Source organism: Centruroides vittatus, unplaced genomic scaffold, assembly GCF_030686945.1.
Source record: "Centruroides vittatus isolate TY-2023 unplaced genomic scaffold, ASM3068694v2 contig_1916, whole genome shotgun sequence".
In the NCBI taxonomy this organism is placed as follows: Eukaryota; Metazoa; Arthropoda; class Arachnida; order Scorpiones; family Buthidae; genus Centruroides; species Centruroides vittatus.
Window position 1 is genome coordinate 98006 of NW_027121179.1, and position 24879 is coordinate 122884.

The 24879-nt window shown below is 30.4% G+C and overlaps 1 protein-coding gene across 1 annotated transcript; it reads right to left on the minus strand.

Annotated features, from left to right (window-relative positions):
* Window positions 1–4055: 4055 nt before the first annotated feature.
* Window positions 4056–23217, minus strand: BI-1 (Bax Inhibitor-1). The gene is made up of 9 exons (XM_067264725.1): window positions 23063–23217; window positions 22912–22981; window positions 13039–13147; window positions 10851–10974; window positions 9596–9742; window positions 6791–6870; window positions 5497–5597; window positions 4379–4448; window positions 4056–4294 (listed from the first exon to the last, which is right to left on the minus strand). The coding sequence occupies exons 2-9, from the start codon at window positions 22956–22958 to the stop codon at window positions 4265–4267; spliced, it is 708 nt and encodes a 235-aa protein (XP_067120826.1). The 5' UTR covers window positions 22959–22981; window positions 23063–23217; the 3' UTR covers window positions 4056–4264.
* Window positions 23218–24879: the final 1662 nt, after the last annotated feature.

A 24879-nucleotide genomic window follows, 5' to 3' on the forward strand; every position in this document is an offset into this window, starting at 1 on the left:
GTAACGTGTTGTATCGTATTGAGATTTTACGCGCAGAAATACAGGATCGAACTGGGTTACTTATGTTTTTTTGGGTATATCCGTAATACCTGTATCGTGAAATCTTCGTTGAACTTTCACATTATTTGAGATTTCGTGAAATTGTCCGACCGTACGAGCATTTATTCAGTTGTAAGCGTAATGCCCAGAACTGTAGAGGCACTGAAGTATTACTGTATTTTTTGGAAACAGGTTTTAGAGGCTCAAATCCTAAATATCCTTTGATAAAACAGTAAAAAAAATTTACATGTATTGATTTTTAAATACATAAAAATGCCTAATTTTTTACATTAGTGGCATTTAATTTTTAAGGGAACGCTGGTGGATAGTTTCACTTACGGCTCCCGGTTTTTTAAACGTGCGGAAGGAAAGAGAAACAAAATTGAATATTTGTATGTTAAAAAGGTATTTACTGCTACTGTGTCATACCAGTAAAAATATTGTATTTTTATGCATTTAATTTACATTTCTAGTGTACATTTCCAGTAATCAACAGTATTACATCGAATTTTAGACAGGAAAATCTATCAGTATTAAGATTTCGCACATGTTTTTGAAATTGAGCATTTTCATACAGAAAGAAAATCTTAGAACTCCAACAGTTTCGGCTCAATTAAGTCACTCTTCCCAGATAATCGGGTGTGATAAACATATCACGTGATTTTTATGCGTACGAAATCGCTTGACTGCATCGGTGCAACGTGTGGTATACAATTTGTTACACAGTTTGACCCGTGAGATTCCTAGATCCAAATTTCGGGCTGTTTGAATAGTGGGTCTAAAACTCACTCTAGAAACTATTTATGATCATTTAAACAATGGCTGGATGGTGTTTGAACTGCTTAAAAACATTTCTACAGTCCTAATACTACAGTTTTTAAACTGACTTACATGTCACCATCTCAGCAATACACACTAAATATACACCAATATGATACCGCCTGTATAACTAACACTAGACATACAGCAGAGTGTATGGTATCCCTGGTATAGATGTGTCATACACACCACAATAGGGTTTAAAAAATCCACTGTTCTATCCTCTTCAAATCCGGACACAGGCAAGTGTTACACAAAACAAGTTTATATCAGTTTTGTCGTGTATGACACACTCTTTTGTTGCATGTATAACAAAGGACACATTCCCACGATCATGTGAAACCAAGCATTGAATAGCAGCAACACGAAACCTTTCACACCACAGACACTTGGTGTTAAGTGTGCCTCACATGGTCACACTTCTTGATACACTTTGCATGTACTTACATAGCGAGTTCACACAACATAATTGAACCAAAACTGTTATAAACATCTCCAGCTTTCCAATAAAATTAAAAATCAATTTTATATACTTTTAGCAAAGCAAAAAATAATATTAGCTTAATAACAATATTTTTGTATAATATAAATGTATGACACAATAGCATGTAAATAATAAATTAAAATAGTCAAAATATTATTAAATTTTTTAAATGTGTAGCACCCAATCACATCCTTTGTTTCAAAAAAAAGAAGAGAAAAAATGTATTATTTAATGTTATTTGTTGGCAAATAATACATCAAATTGTTTGTATATAGAAAAAAATTATAAATGTAATATATTTAATATAAAGATGCGGCAAACAATCCAAAGTCCACTTGGCATGTCAATTTGTATTATTAAATTAAATTTTGCGCTTATTTTTGGCCGGTCTACTTGCAATTTTGTTGGATTTTGGATAGTTTGTCCGTATAATTCTATAAAATCAATAATAATTCAATAAAATTGTACATTTTTACCTGATACCGATGGCAGTTTACAGACACGTGACCCTAACCTATAACACAGAGGCCCTTCCCCCAACCAAATATTAAAAGTGCAAAGAGACCTTAACTGTAAGCAGTTTAGGCTTACAGAAGCTATAAACACAGGCCCTTTCCCCTGCCAAATACTGAAAGCACGACAACAACTGCTTACAGTTAAGACCTTTGCTTGTAGGCCCCAGCTTATTTAAAAAAGGAGTAAATCCAGGCCCTGCAAGACTGTACTCGGATCAGGTAAAAATTGATCTACATCAAAATTATTTTGTATGGAAAATTACATTTGTAAATAAGATAAATTATCAAAAAGATGAGGCGGTGTTCAAGAGAGTGTATCTTAGATATAAAACACTGTTCAACTGTTAAGTTTCGTGCATTAATTTTTAATTCCATTGGAAGGTTTAATTGTAATTAAGAGGAAGAGGCTGGCACAAGACCATTTAACTCTATTAGCGTTATTATTATTAATTGATGTTGGGTTTCGGTATGGGCGATAAATTGTTAAAAAGTCATTGTTTAATAAACACGTCTATGTAAATATGCAGTGTTGACTTTGCTCAATTATTAACAGTTAGTGTGAGTGTCGGTAATATGCTGTAAATCAAAATTAAAACTAAAAAAAGAAGCAAAAATAATATATAAATACATATATATTATGAATTGTTTCCGCACTTAGTGCTTATAATATATTTGATTCCTAAAGGAAATAAATGTATATTAATTATATTACTGTTAAGGTTTTTTGTTGAAGAGATTGCATGTGTTTAATTATAATTAAAGATGTGGAAGGTCAAATTTCCACTTAGCAATTTTAAAAACATGGAACTGTGTTGCAAAAGTTGCTCATCTGTGAAATAAATTAAATATTTAATAAATTTAAAGACAATTATATACATAATTATTTTTTTATTGTTTGATGTTAAAGAGGAAACACTAATTTTGTCAAAATGGTCGGGTTGTGGTTCCCATTTAGACATATGGTAGTGAGACGCGAGTGTGGCAGATCGCACCATGCGAGATATTCGAGGCAGGGTGCATGGCATGATGAGAATGGAATGTGCAAGGAATATGGTGAGTGAATCTGCTTTATGGTGATTTGGCTGTGTTGATAGAACGAATGGAAGAGGAATTATTCGAAAAGAGCAAAATGGAAGGCAACCGAGATAATCCTGACTGAAAGAGGCAATGAGCATTTGGAATGGAAGATTATGAGCACAAAAGGTGTACGGAAATGGAGGTGTCTAGAAGAATTTGGTGAAGAAGTAATAGATAGCATGAGTGAGTGCAATCCCTTGTTTATTGGAAATGGGAACAAAATATGTATTGTATGAATTTATGCATGTAGTTTATACTCTTAACATGCCGCACTACAAAATAATTGCACCATATATCGATTTGCAATAACAAGAGATATCAGAAATATTTGAGAGAGAATTGAATTTGTATAAAATATGGTATAGGCAGGATTGGCCGTGTCAACTTAGACATTACAAAAATCTGCTACACCCTAACAATGTAATACAAAATTGAAGTTAATCTGATTTTATATATATATATGAGTGGTAATTTTTTTAATCACATATGCTGCATTGCATCTTATAAGCAACCATGGCTATGTGCAAGACAGAGAAGTAGGTAAGTAATAAAACATAGTTAACGGATCACGAAGACAAAATTATACTATGGCTTGAGCAGGAGAATGAAATTTTATTCTTCATTTCCACAGATCACTATCTACTGAGAGGATGATTTATCTATGGAAAACAAGAGCTGTTTCATTACAAGAAGCTGATAAAAACAAAGTGCAATCTTTATAAAATTGCATCTAAATGGCCAAATTTGGAAGAAAACTTGTAGTTGGATAATGGAACTTGAGGTGGCCCAATTGTATTAAATTTTTTTGAAAACTATTTTTTTAGATTTAATGTTCCAAACTTAGGGTATGTCTTCCACGCTGCAATGTCTTATAAGACATCAAATATGGTAACTATCGGGAGTAATCTTCACCTTTCACTTAATGAATTATGAATGGTGACAATGACTATTTTTAACTGACATCAAACTGCAGCGTTGAGGCAAAATATAATTTACATCATATAAGAAGTCCTGCTCTGGCAAGCAATCGATATTAAGAACAATTAGACAAATGTGCGTTGAGATTCCTGCCAAAGGAAAAAAAAAAGTATTGGTAGAAATGAGTGAGTCTATACCTTACATCCAAAGTCAAAAGTTTATTGGTTAATTCTATTCTGATAAAATACAAATTGGTAGAGACAAATTTTACTTTTTATCTTAAATCCCAAAAAACAGAACTTTTCAATTAACAAAATTACATCTATCAAGAACATCAAATACCAATGTATCAATTTTGTCACCAATAGTAGATGAGCAAATTAAAAATTTTGGAAAGTTATTGCAACTGCTTCTAATCCTTCTTTCTCCTGCTGCTCTGCTCCTGAAAGAGAAAAAAAAATTAAAAATTATGAATTAATAAGCAGCAGTAAATGAAAAATATGAATATATTAAATGTAAAGCTTACCTTATCCATCAAGATCACCACCAGGAAACGGAACACATCTACGAAATCTATGAAGAACAGCACGGAATGCCTAGAACATGTTAAATGTAAATTAAGTGAAATACCAATCAATAACATTAGATACAATGTTAAGTTTGATTTACATAAAAAACAAGCATATAAATTTATAATACATGATGGCCAAAAAAATCATTTAAAATAATCTTAGAAATATCAGTTAGGACAGCATTACTTTTTGTGACAGTCACATTTAGTGAAAGCAACTAACGAAAATCATCATATCTTGCAAGTGAATCTTGGGCCAACTATATTTCCCTTGTACAACCTTATGATAATGCAAATTTAGTAGTATCATATTTTCCACAAAATTGTACACAATTAAAAAGACACTGGATAACAGAGGTTTTATTTTATTGATTGTAAATGCATCTGCTAATAAACAATCTTGTTTACTATATAAAAGACCAATGTTATTAATCACATGTTCCTCAAACTACACTGACTAATTATGATCAATTTTCTTCAAATTATGTTCTAATAATTATATTTGTGTTGTTCATAATTTCATTAAAACACATGCAGGGACACTTCCTTGAGTTCTATATCATACTTTAATTGTGTTTCATTATTTAGTAGTAGAGAATTTTACAGATTTGAAGTCAATATAACAATTGAAGTTGAAAATTCTAAGTTGCAATTTAATTTTCTGGATTCAAATAAATTTAGTCATCCTCATTTATTTATTTGAATCCGGAAAGTGTTTTTAGACATTAAATGGTGCTCTGACTGGAAATTTTATGTTACATTGTAACTCAATGAGCAATTCAGTTCTCCATGCACAACTTTCTAAGTAACTACATAAACAAAACATCTTTAGTACTTTTGGAATGAAAAAAGTGTGCAAGAACTGTTAACTCACCCTGTATATTGTTTTATTATTCAAAAATATTCAAATCTAATTGAAATATTTCTAGGATTTTAAAGTTTAATTTATAAATAATATTTCCTAAAACTTAAGCCTATTACAAAAATCTTATTATTTTTTTTTTAAGTTAATAGATTTATGAATAACTAAAAAAACATTTACTATCTATAAAATGAAATGTTGTTATACGTACCAAATGAAGTCCTCTTCACCTCTGCGAAATTTCTCAACCACTACTTGAGTGTCATACAAAATAAAGGCGCACATCACTGCGAGTCCCAAATAGATATAAATCTGCAAGTCAATTACTCATTTTAAAATATGAGAATTTTAATTTATATATATTTTATAAGTAACTTTATCCTGATTAAACAAAGAAATTTAACAACTAATGGAATATCTCTATAAGTATCATATCTATTATCTTAAGTAACTTTATTTAACACACTTTAAATACCAAACTAAAAGTGTATTTTGATTTCTAGAGTTTTTCCAAATATATTTAATTCAATTTAAATCCCATTTTTAGGAAAACTTTTCTAAACTGTTCACAAATGCTCAGTTTTTCCAATATGCAGTAATTTTAAACTAACATACAGCCAGTAAAGTTATTGTGCCCACAGGTTATAAGTAGAATTTTGCAAACTGATATGATTTCGATTAGCAGCTTTGTCATGTAGCATAATTAGCTGAAATAATATAAAAAATGAGCAAACAAAAAAACTCTTTTACAGGAAAATATTCAAGAAGTTTCATTTAGATTTTGATGAATTTCAAAAAAATCAATTTTAGAAAAAAAAAATCATCTCTAACAGCCATATTATTGCTTGAAGTTTTTTAAAGAAAAAAACTCTCACTTGAGAAACTAATTTTTGTACTTGAAAAATCTTATTTTAAATAAATTGTAATATAAAAAATCAATTTACCCCCAAACAAACTAAAGTATCTCAAAGCATTAATTAGGATATTATCAGGAACAATATCATGATTATGAATTATTAAATTGGCCAATTTAAAATTATTATAAGTTTTCCATTTTTCATTTCATAAATAACAGCAATCAAATCAGTTTAAAGATTTATTACGAAATATAGTACTGTGTAATAAAATTGCAACTGATATTTTGTTTTATATGGACAGTATTGTCTTTAAATGTCATTGTTACAGAAACAATAATGCTAAATGGACATTTGTGGTATCGATGTTTATGTAAACTTCAATTAATACAACATAACCACAAAATTCAGTATTGCAAAAATAACAAATGCTTATTTTACATCAGAAACACTTGCCAATGAAATACATGTCATGGAATCTATCCTATATTCTATCTGTTTAGTAAAATCCCAGAATTTTTAGTATTCGGTTATATTGCGCTTTTTCTTTGTCTCCCAACAAGTGCAATATCACACTTTAATTTTATCATTTTCATTTATGTATACCGAATTTAAATAAGAGGAAAATATTTTCTACAGAAAATACGTTACCTGAAACAGGAATCTGGAGCCAGTGAAAATAGTAGCAAATCCAAGAAGCAATGTCAAAAGTAATCCAGACATAAGTGTACCTAAATTTATTTAGTTTTCTTTTAAAATATTGAAATATATAAATACATAAAATAATATAATTTTATTAATATAGGTGATGCTCAGCTTACATAATAGTTACACAAAACATTTCTGTGATCATACTAAACAAATTTTTTCACCAGAAATTATCTTCAAGACATTTATATTTTTTGTGTGAGGTATATTAACATGAATTTTTTCAAATAAATTAACATAAAATTACTTCATAGCCTTTTCACTTGAAAATTAAAATGAATGAAAAATTTATACTGATATAAGTATGAATGATGATAATTTCAATTGAAAATTTATATAAATAGAACAAACTGAACATCACTGATATGTGTGTATATATATGGTATCTGTTAAAAAAGTTAAGCTTCCTTAACAGATACCATATATATAACAGATACCATTTTACAATATATTAAAATTAAAGAAAAAGTCAGCAATTTCATTAATAGAAGCTAAAAGTATAAATCTGAAATTGGAAGAAAATTAATAATACCTTAATTGAATTTCAGAATCAATATAGATAAATAAATGAACAAATAGAAACCAGAGTTTTGATTTCATCCAAAAATAAATATAAATAAAATGTAAAATTCAATTACAATGTTATTGTGTAATAATAATACAACTGTATTAATATTGTATAATAAACAAAACCAATATATTAATAGTAATACTTTTAACAAATAGATTTCTATTTAGGAAAAAAAAAAATCTTTCAAAACTACTTTCCATTTGAAAAAGGAAAATGAATTCCAGAGAGACCAAAATCTACATCCAGAAGGCATCAAAATTGCTGATTTAACTTTAAAATCTTTGAAGTTTCTTGTCGGTTATTTTGTTAAACACTCATAAAATTATAAATGCAATGCATTTCAATGATGATATATTTTTAAAAAATGCCAAAATCCTGTTTCTTCTCCAATAATTTGAATAACTTATTTAAAACATTAAAAATTTAAAAATCAAAACTTTATCTGAAAAAATGGCATTGCTAGAAATATATAAAACTTAAAATTTAGAGAAAAAACCATTTTCTTTCTACTGCTAAATTTTTTCTGATGAACTTTTTTAGATATGAAAAAGTTGTATTCTATAGATTTTTTGCCATAATAAACTTTTTAAAACTATCTAATCAAATATATGTATTTATGTTTACACTTGGCTGATAAGTGATAAATGCAATTAACCTTCACTAAAAATTTTATCAAGTTGCAATTTTGCACAATAAAGTCACTTGATGTTCCTAATTTCAAGGAAAATTTAGTAATTATCTGGATTGAAGTTAAAGTTAACTATACATGAACTTCCAATGCAAACTAGAAGTCACATTATTTCAATTCAAAACTTCTTCCTGAAAGCAGTTAATAGATAATGGCATGACTATTGTTAAAGTATGATGTACAGAAGCAAGCCACTACTAATTTGAGGTGGAGAGCATATATTTTAAAATTAAAATTAATTAAAAATATGATTAAAAATTTCAGCCAAGCATTGTGACAACGTCACAATAAATAATTGTTCATTTCAATGAGAAATACCTTGGGTAATAATCAACCAATCTCTGATTGTTGCATTAAATTGTGTAAAAACAAATATTTCCCTTTTAATCATTAAATGTGCGCTATTTACACTGATGCAGCATGTGCTACTCCATTACAATTGCATTATTTTGAGACACAATGGTATGTTCCCTGATCACTGGATTCGAACAGCAGTGTCCTATTTCCTGGTCAGCAAGAAACACAGATCCTCTGGACTTTTATTTTGGGAGGTCTATTAAAAACATACCTTCTCTATGTAGACTTCATGATATATAACACTTGAGACAGGACCGGTGCTGCTATAGTAACTCTCTCCTGAAATGATTGTGAATACACAGGTAAAGACTTATTTACCTGTTTGTCAAGCAACAAGGAGTGCTCACATTAAAACATACTACAAAAAGTACAAAAAAAACTTAAAGATTCTCTGTATCTTATATATAATAAAAACAAAGCACTTTAATAAAATGTGTTGTTATTTAATCATGAAATCCCAGACACCTTTTTTGATGACCCCATATAAATGAACAAACAATTATTGGTAATTCATATATGTGGCAACTGATTCTATATGTTTTGTAAAAATATAGTGAGATACATCGTCATAGTCAGAATTGTTTTCTTTTTTTTTTTATTTAAAATATGTAATAAGGTCTACAAGACTATTGAGAATCTTATAATTTTTTTAATGAAGTGGAAAAAGTTCAAGAGTTTACTTTTATATGTTAAAACTTGTAATAAAAATTTACAAAAAGATTCTAAATGAAAATCTTCAGGACAAATTTAAATAGGCTTAAAATTCAGCAACAGTAAGAACCTAAAATATTAAAATTAAGGAAAACAAAGTCTTATACTATTTTTAAAACCAGAAAAGAAAACTTTTTTCCTCAAATTTAAATATATATATATATATCTCTAATACAGTTGATTCAACTTCTATTTATATATACCGTATTTTACGACTAGACGCTACAGACTATAAGACGCACTTTAATTTTTAAGCATTTTTTTTTTTTAAATACATATAAAATACATATAAGATGCTACGGACTATAAGACGCACCTGAATTTTGGAGGCAATTTTTCAAAGAAAAAAATGCGTCTTATAGTCCATAAAATACGGTATATACATATAAATAGAAGTTGAATCAACTGTATTATTACTTACCACCTAAGCCAATCCATTTGTACTGATCACTGTACAATGCACAAAGAGTGAAACATACAAATATCAAACAAGTCGTTAAAAATGCTGTTGGGATTATTGCAGGATTCACAACAATGGCAACATCAAGAAGTGGACCAAGACCTAAGCCTGAAACAAAATAAATGTTTTAAATGTTTGAATCCAATTATTTTAACATTTCATATTAGTCTAAGTAAACTGATTTAAAATTAAAGAGTAAGTCAGGAGATAATTATGATGATAATTTTACATCATTTAATCTAATAATCTAACTGTTTTTGTCTCATTTGGTCTAACAGTTGTATGGCAGATAAATCAAGAAATGGACGACACTTTTTTCTATACTCTCCATTTGGTAATTATAAAACCCACTGTTGATCTGACAACATTTGTTTTAGCAGAAATATCAGACAGATTACTGTATTATCATTGATTGTCACATTTAGTGGAGTGTCGTTTATCCAAATCAATTGGGGACTGGGGTTGTTCGAATAACTTATTTTTCAGATAACCGATTATGTACGAAAAAATATATTAACCTATCCCATGTTGAAATTTTTCTTTGTTGAGTGTTGCTATGCATTGAATTTTCGTCGATGTTAAGCCTAATGTAAATTTAAAATAATAATTGTGGCTATTGTATCGTTAAAAATTATTTATTTCGTACAAACAAATTTATTTTGTTATGTATATTGAAAAATATAAAAACAAAAAAAATTATATTTTGGAAGTTAATCTAGTATCAAAAACGTTCGATTCAGCAGGACACAGTCCAACTGGAGAGGTTTCGGTTGATCAGCTTTCGGATAAATGACGCTCTACTGTATTTTCAATGTTGCCACCGTATGACGTGGCACAAAGCCATTTTCTGATTGGATGCACATTTGCAACCGTCGCGAGTAGAATGAACAACTTTTTGTTTCTAGTTGCGGTTGCAGCCGCAAATGGTTTTCAAAGAAAGTTTACTAGTTAACGAGAACAGCTGTCGTGGTTGCAGTCGCCTGCGTGCTGGAAATTGCATGGTATGACAAGGGCTTTAGTCTGAAACTTGTAAGACATACCTTTTATTTTGATTACAAGTGGATGAAATTTGAGTTGCAAGATTTGGAATGATACAAAGCAATTTAAATAAAAAGAAGTTATAATATAAAAAAAATTATAATTATAGTATAATTCTATTATTTTACTATTATTCTAATCATTTGGCAATTCTTTATTAAAAGCTCAAAGTCCTTACCTGTTGCAAAACTGAAGGCAGTTAATAAACCAAGCCTCAGGGAATTGTTCTTTCCTCCATCATATGGAATAATGTCAAGAGCAACCATTAGCCCTAAGGCTACTAATGATGTCAAGAAATTGCCCTATTGGATAAACAAACTTTTAAAACCACTTTCTTAATATTATTTTTTAATAATATCTTTAATTAGAATACAAGTTTAATACTACAAACATAAATTACATTATTATAATTTATCACGTAATTAATATTTGATTTTACAATTAAAAATATTTAAGATTGATAAATAGTAATACGGCAATATATTAATAAATAAAAGAACAATGTTCAGTAGTTAAACTCATAAAATGCTAAAAAGCAACTAAAAATAATCTTAAATCTATCTCAACATGTTCAGTTTCATTTCAGAAAGATTTAATTACTTCTAAATATGCATTAATCTAAATATTACATTATAATGATTTATACATTTTTATTCCAACTAAAAATTTCATTTTGCACATGCAATTTCACCTATAATATATATATATATGTTGCAGTCAATTTCTTTGAAAGTCATTAATCAAAGTCTAATACTTCAGTGCACAAACATTTTTAAAGATAAGCATGCTCAATATACGGCATGCAGACTCAAAAACATTCACAGTCCCTGATAGTGTGTCAAATTATTCACATTTTTACATTTCCACATGCAGAAAGTTTTATTTTTAACCAAAAATGAATTTAAAAAGAAAATGTACATTATTTTTAATATAAAAATAAATAATAGGCCAAATGTATAAACATACAATGTGTTTATACATTTTGTCTGGTTTACAATTATGTAAAAATGGCACTGATCTGAAAAAGTTTACTCATCAAGATGCACACTAGCAATCTTACAAATGTAAGTCAGGCAAACCCTGCCAAGCTACATTAAAACTGCTTGTGTGGCTAATCTTGCTATGAATTTTTACTGAGCAATGGAAGAAAATGCACTTCTCAAACATTTTCAAGAAAGGATTTTTAAGTTGAAATTTTCTTGATAGCATTTGAGAAGTGCATTTTCTTCCATTGCTCAATAAAGATTCATAGCAAGGCTTAGCCACACAAGTAGTTTTAATGAAATCCCAAGGACAGTGTCTTAACCTTCCCTTTTAAGTTTTAAAACTTTATACTAACAGGAAAAAACTATGGAATTGAATTGAATTTTTATCTATCATATTAATATCCAACTTTTCTTTTGTGATAAGTATATTTTTTAACAACAACAACAAATTTTATTGACAAATTGAATAATATCACTTATATAATAATAGGCATTGCCATTCCAAACACTCATGACATGAAAAACACACACTGAAAAAAGGCTAACAAGTACACTCCACTCGCCCAAAAAATAAGCCAACTATGTAGAATGGATAGGGTGCTTATTGTCCTCTCTTCCACTGGTGTCTTACCAAATACACTACACAAAAGTCAAGAAATGTGAAACTGTAACAATAACATGTATATGACACTACAGAAAGCTACAATATTGGACATATCACACTGTTAGGCAATGTTCCCTCTGAATTTTTTTGTAGGTGAACAGAGCATGTACTGTACTTCTCTGAACAAAAAAATTTTGCTGAGCAGATAAATAGACAATCTTATTTTTTTCCTTTAAAAATTAAAATAATTATAAAGATTAAAATTCATTTTAAAACATACTTCCATACAAAATGTTATCTTTTATCAATGATTTAATGTATTCAATTGAAATATACATAGCAATAATCATGTTGCAGACAGTTGTTAAGAAATCAGTAAACAACAATTAAAATTAGTGTGCATGCTCGCCCATGCAACACAAATTCTCGTGAATGGAAACAATTTAAGCAGTGCACAGCAGTAGCCTAGAGGGAACCTTGCTGTTAGGAAATTTCTAGACATGGACACACATACCAACAATACAGAAGCTTAATGTTTGTTTGAGTAGATATGCCTTGACTTTAGTCTGGCATAGCACATAGCACTTGTATCAACTGAGCATAACATTTGCAACATAATTATTATTAGTCTTTCAGTTGTTAATTAAGTTAAAAATTAAGTAAAATGTTTAACTTTACTTATGGCAAATTCTGTCAACAAACTGGGTCATATATAATGTTAGTCTATACACACAATTATAAAATAAATATAAACAAAGTTTAAAAAAGTTATTTACCCGCAAAATATCAGTGAAAATGTGAACATATCCTCCTGCAGCAGCTGCTAATGTAGATATTGCCAAACAACTGTATACGTTTTTCAAATGGCGCTGAACTGGGGCTTCTCTATATAAATTAAAAAGTGAAAAAAAAATTCTAAATTGTTAAAAAGGTTAATTTAAAAAAAAAGAAAACAATTTTAATAATAAATTTGTAATGACAACTTTCTTTTATTATATCTTATGAGGATACACTAAGATAACAGACAACACACTTTTTAATAGACGGAATTCTTCCCATTCTAGATAATAAAAATTTCCAAAAAAAATCAGAAAACAGATTAGTCGAAACAATGTAACATGACACTATTAATTTCTTATATATATAAAAAAATTTTTTTAACAAGTATCATCATGATAGGTATGCATTGGTCTAACAAAAAAAAGCAGAATAAATGTTCTTTTGAAACTTTATTTTTATAGAAATTGTCACAAAAAAATTCTCTTTAAACTTTTGCAATTAGGAAAATATAAAACTCTACAACCCATACTTTCTAATTAAAACTACTTTTGAATTTAAAATTACTTATTCTTATATTAATCTGTGACACAAGATGAAATTTCTTAAACGACAAAACTTACATTTGCAAAAGGTAAGTTATTTTTATTTTTTTAATATACTGAAATAAAAATACAAATTAAAAAATTCCTAAGTACCATACTTTATATAAATTTAAAATAATATAATTAACAAATTTTGTAAAATCTATGTTTATTTATGAAAAGTTTGCTTATAGTAAATGAATTTAAATTGATAAATTTTCAAAAAGAAAAAATATACAAAAATATGACATACAGTCAAACCTGTTTTTATGCGCTCTTTTTATGTGCGATTTTTATTTGTGCGATTTTTTTAATGCGAATTTTTAATTTGTGCGGTATAGTTGGCGACTAGTCTCGTGCGATTCGTCATGTCTTACGTTGACTTATTATAGCTAAATAAACTTATTATAGCATAAATGCACTTATTATAGTAATATTATTGCATGAATATGCGAAAAATGAAATAATTTACTTTTTAAGTCAACAAAACACCACCTGGACAAAAATATGTAAAACAGACGATAGACCAGACGATGCAGTCAAGTGCTGACATCTGTTGTCAATAAATTCTATTTCGTACGGTTTTGAGTTATTTTCTATGTGAGACTTTTTTTATGCGGTCCCTGTTGACCGCATTAAAAAAATATTTTTTAATTGTGTCGCGAAAACTATTATTTACAGCCATTCGTGAAGTTTCGTGAGATTTTTTTTAATGCGTTTTTTTTAATGCGGTCCCTATCCCCCGCATAAAAACAGGTTTGACTGTATTTGAAATTAAATTATTTTGTAGATTTCAAAATTTCCTCTCAAAACTTAAAAACTATTTTTCCTGTACTTCAAGTTATATTATTATCTCACTATAAAACTTTTCTAGCATAAATTTCGATAATAACGTTCTTATCATTTTCTTCTATCAAGGACATCTCAAACTGATTGGCACTATTCCATATCATTCACCAGCTCATAGTTTTTGTAGTTATTTGATATAAAAAATATATATATATATTCATATATATGCTGATATTTATAGAAGATAATTTCAATTTTGAATAGAGTTTTAAAACCTGAAATTTAAAAATTATTGTTTAGGCTTTAAAATTTCCTTATCTCTATATTTATATTTTCCTTGTATTTCAGGTTTTTTTCAAGAATTTCCTTGTATTATATATTTACAGATAATTCTAGAAATAATAACTATAATTAGAGAGATAAATAATTACTTATGAATTGCTTAATTATCATCTATTACTGGTATTTGTACCATAACTTCCTACTTTTTTTTTCCTTTCTTTCAAACAAAGTGGCAATACAGTAGACCCCCCTATAACGCGGGTTCATATAACACGGTGAAAAAATTATATGAATACGATCACAACATGCTAAAAGACTCGTATAACACATTACAATGTCATTGCCGACTTGTGTCGCGACAGGATTGGTCGAATCTGTTGGTCGAATCTGCATTGGTCCCAATGGCGGATATTGTACAAACCGTTAAGTTTAAACGAGCACTGGACCTACTAAAAAACATTTATTATTTAACGGCCATAAAAATTATATTTTTATTAATGATGTCTCCAAAGTTAAGTTATTTTTCTGCAAAAAATTTGCTGATCAGGAAACATGCACCTGCCATTCGATGAGCCGCTCAGCGAGGAAAACAAGCTTAAGCAATAGAGTCGTCGAACAGTGCACACTCTAAGTAATCCTACAAATTTTTGTTTATAGCATAGTTTATATGGATTATTCCCAAAAAATTATACGTAGTGATGTAACGAATATTCGGTTACTACCCGGTATTCGGCCTAGTTTTCACTATTCGGCCGAATACCGAATATTTAGTCACTATTCAGCCGAATACCGAATACCTAAAAACAGGAGTAAGAAATAACAAAAACACAGTAAATTAATCATTTTGGTAACTTTTATTAATACTGAAAATTATACTATAATTATTAAAGTTAATAAGAAATAACATCTAACTCTAGTATTAAATTATTTTGTAATTAAATAATATTATAGCCTTTATCTAGCCCGATATCTTATGGAATTGATGGCGTGTAGGTTAGAATGTATCGGGCATTAATGTTATATTCATATTCGCGTATATTTTTATATTTTTTACGATATTTCAAAATGATTTACGAGACGTTTTATTGAAACTTATCGTATTTAAAGAAAGAATTATTTATCTATTTCTAGAAGATGAGTAACTAATATATAATTTATTTTATATATAAAGCAAAGAATGAGCATTTCTAATTATATACAAAAGATAACATTTGAAATCATGTTAAATTTTAAAAATATTGACAAAAACAACAGCAACAAAATATCACAAAACTTCACAAATAGAAACCCCAATAATATATTTGAACTGTTCCACAACTGGGGAGAAACTAGATCATATGTCCTCACTGAAGTATATCCTTAGGGTACTATTCAATATACAAATATGTAGTAAAAACAAAATTTTAGTGCTTAATTAAAAAGTTAAAAAGATCGATTGCAAATAAAATAACTTTAAAGTTATAACTTACATTTAAATACCAACAACTGCCGAATCGTATCGGGCTATTTACGGCTATTACATAAATTATAAACCAATTCGGCACTAGAGGTAGACGTTAGGCTCCATCTCACATTAACTTTAATAATTATAATTTAATTAATTAATTTAAATAATTTAGACCTACTGGAAGAAAAAATCGTAGTGACAGCGGTCCAATAGAGAGCAGAGTGCGCGATCCTTGCCATAATGAGGTTTGCGCGCCAATTTTCGTACGTGCGTTAATCAAGCCGAATAGTTTGGCCGAATATTCGGCCATTCAGCCACACTCCTAGCCGAATATTCGGTATTCAACTGAGGCCAAATATACTATTCGTTACATTATACGTGATTTGGAAATGTTGAGTCAAATTAGTCTAGATTCGATTAATTTTATGGAAGAAAACCTTTCAAACAGCCGTAGCCCCTAAACTGCACACGTACCGGGCTGTGATTGGCTCATGTATTTAAATGACTCGCACAACACGGATTCGTATAACACGGAACATATCTACCATGTTATAGGGGGGGGGTCTTCTGTATTTATTTCTCTCATAATCTAAATGAAATTTAAAATTTTGCAAAATGTAAAAAATTATCAGTTTGTTTTCTATGCATATTCAGTATATTAAGTATATTCTCAGCATATTCAGTAGCATAATAATTTGGGATGCGAGTCCTGGTGCTGAAATAAAAACTAGTCAACATTTTTCATAATGTAAAAAGTTTGTGTGTAGGAATAATTTTAAAAAAATTTAGTCATAATTGCATAAAAGTCTTAAGCAACCTTCCATCTTTGTGAAGGAACCTTATCAAGTTTAGACTCAGATACAGCAGTACTACTTGCACTATTATAGTTATACAGTTGTTTTTATTGTTAATTCATTCTACCATCAAGTTTTAGTACTTGACCATTGACATCACAATACCATCAGTTCAAAGAATTTCAAAAATTTTTCAGATGAATGGGGCCATGTTGACTATGCTAGTTATTTCTATTCAACACGTTTTGACTTTTCCAGCTCTGTTATATATGACAGAAGAAAATTATTGTAATCAGTAAAAAAAAAAAACAAAAGAGTTTTCTTTTTGAGCTCAGGACCTTAAAACATTGAGGTTTTTTCTGTATGTACGAATGTTTGTACCTGGGGAACACAATTTCGCTCACCCTTTTTGAAGCTTAATAACTCCTGTGCTTTTTGTCAAAAATTTCTGAAATTTTGTAGGGAAGTTTGTTTATTAGGGGATTTATGCTATTAAATTTTTATGGTTAAAAGTTAATGGGGTGGGGAGATAAAGAGGGTAGTGTCATATCTTGAGCAGCGTTAGACTTAATGATGATTTTACTAGTTACAAGCATTTACAATTTCTTGGTTGGTTGGAGTTGGTGGAACAAGGACATAGATACAATTTTTTATAAAACCCATCCCTACCCTCAAAATTAAGCTTTTTGCCATTTTATAATAAAAAAACTTTTTGACAAGACTGTCTTGTTTATAAAATCGCAGTGCTGTCAACAGCTCCATATCTTAGAAGTATGAAGGAGTACATGTCAGGAGTTGCAATTTGGCACAGAGTATTAGGTGCCAAAATCACGCACACATTAAAAAAAAAAAAAAATCATACTTGTAGTTACTCAAGGTACTAAGAACAGAGTCAAAATAAAATACAAAATGATGACACTCTTTCTACAAACAGGCACTAGTGAGAGATTTGCACATGCATTGCTCATTGGGAAGTTGGAAATGCAAATGTTGCAAAATCAAATTTTGACAAATAAATCTTTAAAAAAAACCTATTTGCCAGTCCCGTGTTATTCCCGACATATCTCTAATTGCAACGTGCTGATCTTGACTGATTGACCTAAGATATCATTTCAGCATCTGAACATTTTTGAAACTAGATGATGCTATTCATAATTTTTTTATATTAATACAATTCCAAAATATATTAATAAATGTAAAAACAAAAAGAAAATTATATTTATTTTGTTTATGCAAAATAAAAAAAATAATTTCAAACAATACAATAGCCACAATTATTTTTTTCAAAAATAGGAAAATTTTTGTTAGGCATTAACAAAAATTCAACCCAGAATGACAAACAGAAATTTTGACATTGGATAGGTTTTGGATAAATATTTGTTTTTTGTTATTGGAGTCGGGTGTTTTTTAAAGTTAAGTAATTACTCGTTAAGCTAATGGATGGGGTTGCCGGATGGCCGAGCAGTCAAGGTTAGCAGCCTGCCGCCCTGGGGGACCCGGAAACGAATCCGGACGGGTCGAAAAATCCCCAGGAATTTTTCGGGGGATGTTGCATCTGGATATGTCAGTCCCTGTACCTCACCATCTGGCTGCCCCATTGTGGGCCTGGCCAAACCCATAATGAGCTTGCTATAAGAGGCCCTCTTAGTGCCTACAGGGCAGAAGGAGTTAAAAAAAAAAACTAAATAAATAAATAAAAAAAAGGCTAACAGATGGCAGAGTGCAGGAAGCTAATAAACTTTACTAATAAACCTTTTGAAAATATAATTATTACAATACATTTTTCGACAAGCGTGTCTCGAGTCTTGACCCGAAAGTCCCAGGACCCGAGACAATTAAATTTAGAAAATGTCCCGGGACCCAAACCCTAGTGGCACTGCTTATAGTTCAGTATAAGTTTCCTTTTTTTTTCCTTTTGTTCAAGAACTACCATGAATCAATAACTAGTGACATTAAACACTGGGTGGCCTGCTGGCGGCTCCCCCCCCCCGGGAGGAGTCCATTGGGAGCATGAACAGTCAAATGTCACCTAGTGGAAAACTCTAAAATAGCATAGAATGCATTGTGAAAGGAAAGAAATTGCAAATATGATAACTTTCTTATTTTTGGTCTTCGGTCCAAAGGTAGAGTATCATTGAACTCGTCTTGATCCCGAGTTAAAATATATACTCAAAGTCCCGAAATTCCATAGGGTGCAATCTATACAACAGCCCAAACTAATTTTAAAATGTATTAAATATTTTAAGTTTGTTTGAACATTTGTTTTGTCTTAAAATTAGTGATCATATTTATACAAACATATACATAGTATTAATTATTTGTACTTATTTTTTTTTTAAATTCTTTTATTTTATCACCTATAAATTTTATTTTATGTTCAAAAATATTTCTACTGGGATCTCTAAAAAAGCTTTGGGGCACATATATCAATTTAATGTTTTCTCCTTTTTCATTTACTTCCTTTATTTTAATATAACAACTCAATGAATTTTGCCCAAGGTCACATTACCCTCTGCATAACCCTGCATAAAGATGTATTATCTTGAATCAGTTGTTTCCAACTAGTTTACAATGAAGTCATTCCAAGTGTGCTGAGAGAGAAAAAAAACCAAAGCAACAAATTTAAAAATTTGTAAAAACTAACAATGTATTTTTGTACATCAGCAACAATATTTCAGAATTGTATACAGGCACAATGAAGTGACATTTTTCTCAACACTAGGCTAGTTGAATCTTTTATTTAGTTAGAACGTTTTTTCCATACATCAACGTTTCGGGCATCAGCCCCTCTTCAGCTAACTAAATATATAAAATATTTTACAGGACACAAATAAAAATCAGAAAACTCACATAAATTCCTTGTAAACCATACCTCACCTCAGCATGGATATTACACACACAGCAAAAATTAGACGACGCTTAGGCTTTTAACATTCTCGATATCAGTTTTTTATCATAATTTTAACCTTACAGGTCTAAAAACAGAACTTTTTCTACATTTACTTACTTAAATAAAATAAACTCTGTAAACTTTAAAAACCAAAAAACCTACGAATTCCAAAAGGATGTTTTACCACCTCATCTACCAATCTGACAATTCTCATATAGCGCTGTGTTCTGTAAGTTACACTATTGACAAACCAATCGGCAACCATTTGAAAAACATTAAGGAAATCACAAAAAATTTTTTATAAAAAATTTTTTGTGATTTCCTTAATGTTTTTCAAATGGTTGCCGATTGGTTTGTCAATAGTGTAACTTACAGAACACAGCGCTATATGAGAATTGTCAGATTGGTAGATGAGGTGGTAAAACATCCTTTTGGAATTCGTAGGTTTTTTGGTTTTTAAAGTTTACAGAGTTTATTTTATTTAAGTAAGTAAATGTAGAAAAAGTTCTGTTTTAGACCTGTAAGGTTAAAATTATGATAAAAAACTGATATCGAGAATGTTAAAAGCCTAAGCGTCGTCTAATTTTTGCTGTGTGTGTAATATCCATGCTGAGGTGAGGTATGGTTTACAAGGAATTTATGTGAGTTTTCTGATTTTTATTTGTGTCCTGTAAAATATTTTATATATTTAGTTAGCTGAAGAGGGGCTGATGCCCGAAACGTTGATGTATGGAAAAAACGTTCTAACTAAATAAAAGATTCAACTAGCCTAGTGTTGAGAAAAATGTCACTTCATTGTGCCTGTATACAATAAGCAAATACAACACGGTTTCAACAACATCAAATATTTCAGAAGTTTATACCAAAAACCTATCACAGAAAAAATGTAGTGGTACAAATGCAGCTTTTAAATAAAGCAGTTGGAATTATATCAGAGCTAAAGACCAGGGGTGCACAACCCACAGCCTGCATTAATATTTTTGAAGTCCACATCACACAAAATATTAATATATATATAAATTTCTGTAATATTTAAGGAAGTATGCCACAAAAATTTTGTCGTCATTTTTTACAACTTATGTACATGAACAGTTTTTTCTGCAACAAATTTAGTAAGTAGTAGTACAACAAGAAATTGGCTAACAGACTCATACCAAAACTGGCAGCAACTAATATCCAACCAAATATTCTGGATATATTACATTCACATCAGCTCCAGAAGTCAAATTAAGTGTACTTACATTAATTTATAATCATGCGCAAATAAATAATTGCAATTTACCCACATTCTTTTTTCTTTTTTTCTCCTGCGTGCAGGCCGTGTCAATTCAAGCTCGAAACACGACCCTTGCAGAAAAAGTCGTCCATCCCCGCCTTTGTTTGTTTGTTTACTTAAGTTACAGCAGTGCAACACTCGGGCATCTGCTTAAGGGGAATGCCTTCCAGGAGGTTTTTTAAGCTGGCCCCTATTTGGACATTACAGACGTGGAGAAAACCCGGAAAACTCCACATCCTGGCAAGGCGTGAACCCACAACCGAACTCCCAGTGTTCAGGGAACGGAACCACTTGGACACTGATGGGCCTCCCCTCCTTAGACCATATCTATAGGAATAAAGACATCAGAAGGAATCGAAGGTCTACATGCAATCTTTTGCAATATTTATTAGGAGTTATCCGGGGTGTACTATAGATTACTCCCTATGGAATTTCGTGTGTTTGGTTATATATCTGAACTCAGGGGACCGAGACGAGTTCAACGGTACCCTATTTTTGGACCGGAGACGAAAAATAAAAAAGTTATCATACTTTTTTCCGGCGATCGCGTGATGATAGGGAGTCGCGTCGCTCTCCGCTAAGTCGGCCTCGCTATCGCGATCGCTTGCCGTTAAAATTGCCTTTAGTAGACGTTTCCCCCCCTTTTTTTTACTTTGTTCAAGAACTACCGTGAATCGATCACTAGTTTAGCACATGGCGGCGTGTGGTGGCGCCCGTACGAGAGGTCAGTCGGGCCGCCATGTTCGCTGCCATAAGTAACATTTACCGAAATGGCGATCGCGCGATGATCAGAAGTCGCGTCGCTCTCTCCGCTCTCGTATCGCGTGTTTAACGCTCCGGGAGATGACGTAGTCCGACGTCACGGTTTGCAGACTTTACCGCAAGATGGCAATACTAGCAACTACGGTGCCGTCTGCATGAGAGCATTAAAAAAGTATGGTAACTTAAAAAGTGTGATAACATTTTTACTTTTCGTCTCCGGTCCAAAAATAGGGTACCGTTGAACTCATCTCGGTCCCCGAGTTCAAATATATAATCAAAATCCTGAAATTCCATAGGGAGTAATCTATAGTACACCCGTTATCCGAAACATTTGTACCAAAGTATTAGAGAGCTTCATAATTGACCTGTCAGCCAATATATTATTTAATCAAATAAAAAACAAGCCACAATCTTCAAATGATTAAATACACTGTAGGTCCAAACAGGTCAGAAACCTGCCCCGAACTAACAAACAACGTACATAAACCTGAAATTGCAGCAGTTCAAAAATACTATTTTTATGAAATAAAAAAAAAAAAAAAGTAAATTTCAGGAATTTTCTATCAATTTATTATCAAACATATAAAAAAAAATACGCGCAATGAACAAATTAGCCATCATTTTATCAAATAAACTAGTTAAGTATCGTTATAACATATTCATAAAACTAATTTTTATAACTCTACGCCGTTTAATGTCCAAATAAGTACGTATTAACACGATGACATACTTTCACACCAGTTAAAAAAAGTATTATTAAAACGACTCGTTTATAAATTAAATCGCTTCCAATTACATTTAGAAACTGCATTTACGCAGACAAAGTTTGATTTACTTAATAGATACGGAATAAAACAGATACTAAAGGGGGAAACATTTCCCACAAATGGCCGACGGGGTGATGTCGCAGTTGCAATTCCATCGATAACGTCACGATATTTGTAAATAAAACGTTCTAAACGTTCTTACGACGTCATTTTTAACGTTTAATTAATTAATTATGCGTAATTCTCGCCATTACACCTTAATATATCGAAATTTGACTTACATTTTGTTGTTAAATAAGCGAATAAATCCGTCTACGGTAGTGGCCATCTTGTCCTTCTTCCGTTTCCACGCTAAAATAATATTATAACAAAGTTTTATCGATCGTTACCGAATCGAAAATTTTGATAAATATTAATTAAATTCGAACTCACGTAGCAAAAAATTAATAAAAATTTAAACGGTTTGTACGCCTTTATCGACGTCGAAACTATAATACGAAAGTACAGTACAGACGAAAATAAATCTACGTCGATTGATTTGTAATTTACAAAATGTCCGATTGGTTAATGATGAAATCAGCTTGTTCGATTGGCCAATAATTTTTTATTATATATAAGTTGATATCGAATGTTTTCGTGTGTGAAGTTTATTTGTTGTTTAGTTTAAATTATATTTTAATCGTTTATCTTTAAAATGTTTTAAACATGAAATAAAATGTTTCGATTTAATTTTTAAATATTATTTTTTTATTTAAAATTGTCAAAAGTTTTGATTGTCAATAATGAGAGGAAAATTTTAATTGGTTTACGTCAGCGTTTTTTTTCTAAATATATTTAAATAACTTTACGATTTCATAAACATATGACGAAAATCAGATAATATATCATAAAATTTCTTGGTGATTACTGGGAAAAAAAAATAATCATTAATAAATTTTATAATTATTATTCAGAAGTAATTTTATGAGTCAATAACGCCATTTATAGTAATTTTTTTAAATTTTAAAATTGAAATAATTCGATTTCGAATTTGAAACTTCTTAAAAATACAAGCTTCATAATAAAATGAAAGCTTAATATTTTGTCATTTAATAAGTTTGTTTCATTTCCTTAATTAAATATTCCGAATCATCCTTTTGACGATTGCATTCTCCGGGCGATAAAGACGTCGGCTTGCTCGGGATTCGAGGACATTGTTTTCTTTATATACAGGATTATTCTTTTCCTCCCATGAGGATTAATAAAGACGTTTTTTCCAGGGCAATCGTGGGCTCGACCAGGCTCGCCCGGATAGTGAGGAATTCTCTCGGATTTGATCCTGGATCTTCCAGCGCTGCAAGACTGGTGCTTAAACGCTTCGACCATCCTGTTCGCGAAGGTTCAGGGTTCGAGTTCGTGTCGAATCTTACAAAATTGTCCTGGCTGATGAAAGATGTTCATATTGAGCTTACGCATACCTATAATGTATATGAAAAGAACTCCTTTTTCAAAGCTTATATGTCTATATAGTTTTCTATATATAGTCCTTCCAATATAAGTCGAACCAGACTAAACCAGTTTTAAACCATTCATAGAGAAGAAAGAGACATCCAATGGCCCAGAGTTGCAATAAACAATTAGCTATTTACAACTAATAAAGCAGTCTCTCTTTACAACTGGTTAAAAAATGGTTTAGTCTGGTTTGACGGACGGCCAAGAGGTCAAGAAAGCAGTCTACCGCTCTGGGGGACCTGGGTTCGAATCCGAACGAGTCGAAAAATCCCCAGGAATTTTTCGGGGGTGATCCTCACCACCCGGCCGCCCCATTGTAGGCCTGGCCAAACCTATAATGGGCTTGCTAGAAGAGGTCCTCTTAGTGCCTGTAGGGCGGAAAGAGTTTTAAAAGTCTGGCTTGACAATTGTCAACTTATATTGGAAATATTAAAACTCTACTAATAAAATTCATCCTTATATAAAACTTTGAAGGTTATATGAAATAAGCGATTAATTTTGTCTGCTTGAGGGTAAATTATGTCGGCGAAATTTAATTCATCACTACGTGTATTATTACTTTTATTTATATATGGTACATTATATTATTACTTCTCGATATAGCTAAAATATTAAAAATAACTACGCAACACATGTTATTCCTATTACGCTCGTTAACAGCTTTACCGCAATCTAAAGAATTTAGTTTGGTATTAATATAGGATGCGTATAAAATATAAATATTTTTCAAATAAATAAAATTATCAAACATCTTGTTC

Coding starts and splice junctions, on each gene's coding strand:
- BI-1 (XM_067264725.1), bottom strand. CDS start 22,958: ATGGCCACTACCGTAGACGGATTTATTCGCTTATTTAACAACAAAAT. Junction 4,449..5,496: donor GGTGAAGAGGACTTCATTTG/GTACGTATAACA, acceptor AACATGTTCTAG/GCATTCCGTGCTGTTCTTCA. Junction 4,295..4,378: donor TGGTGATCTTGATGGATAAG/GTAAGCTTTACA, acceptor TTTCTCTTTCAG/GAGCAGAGCAGCAGGAGAAA.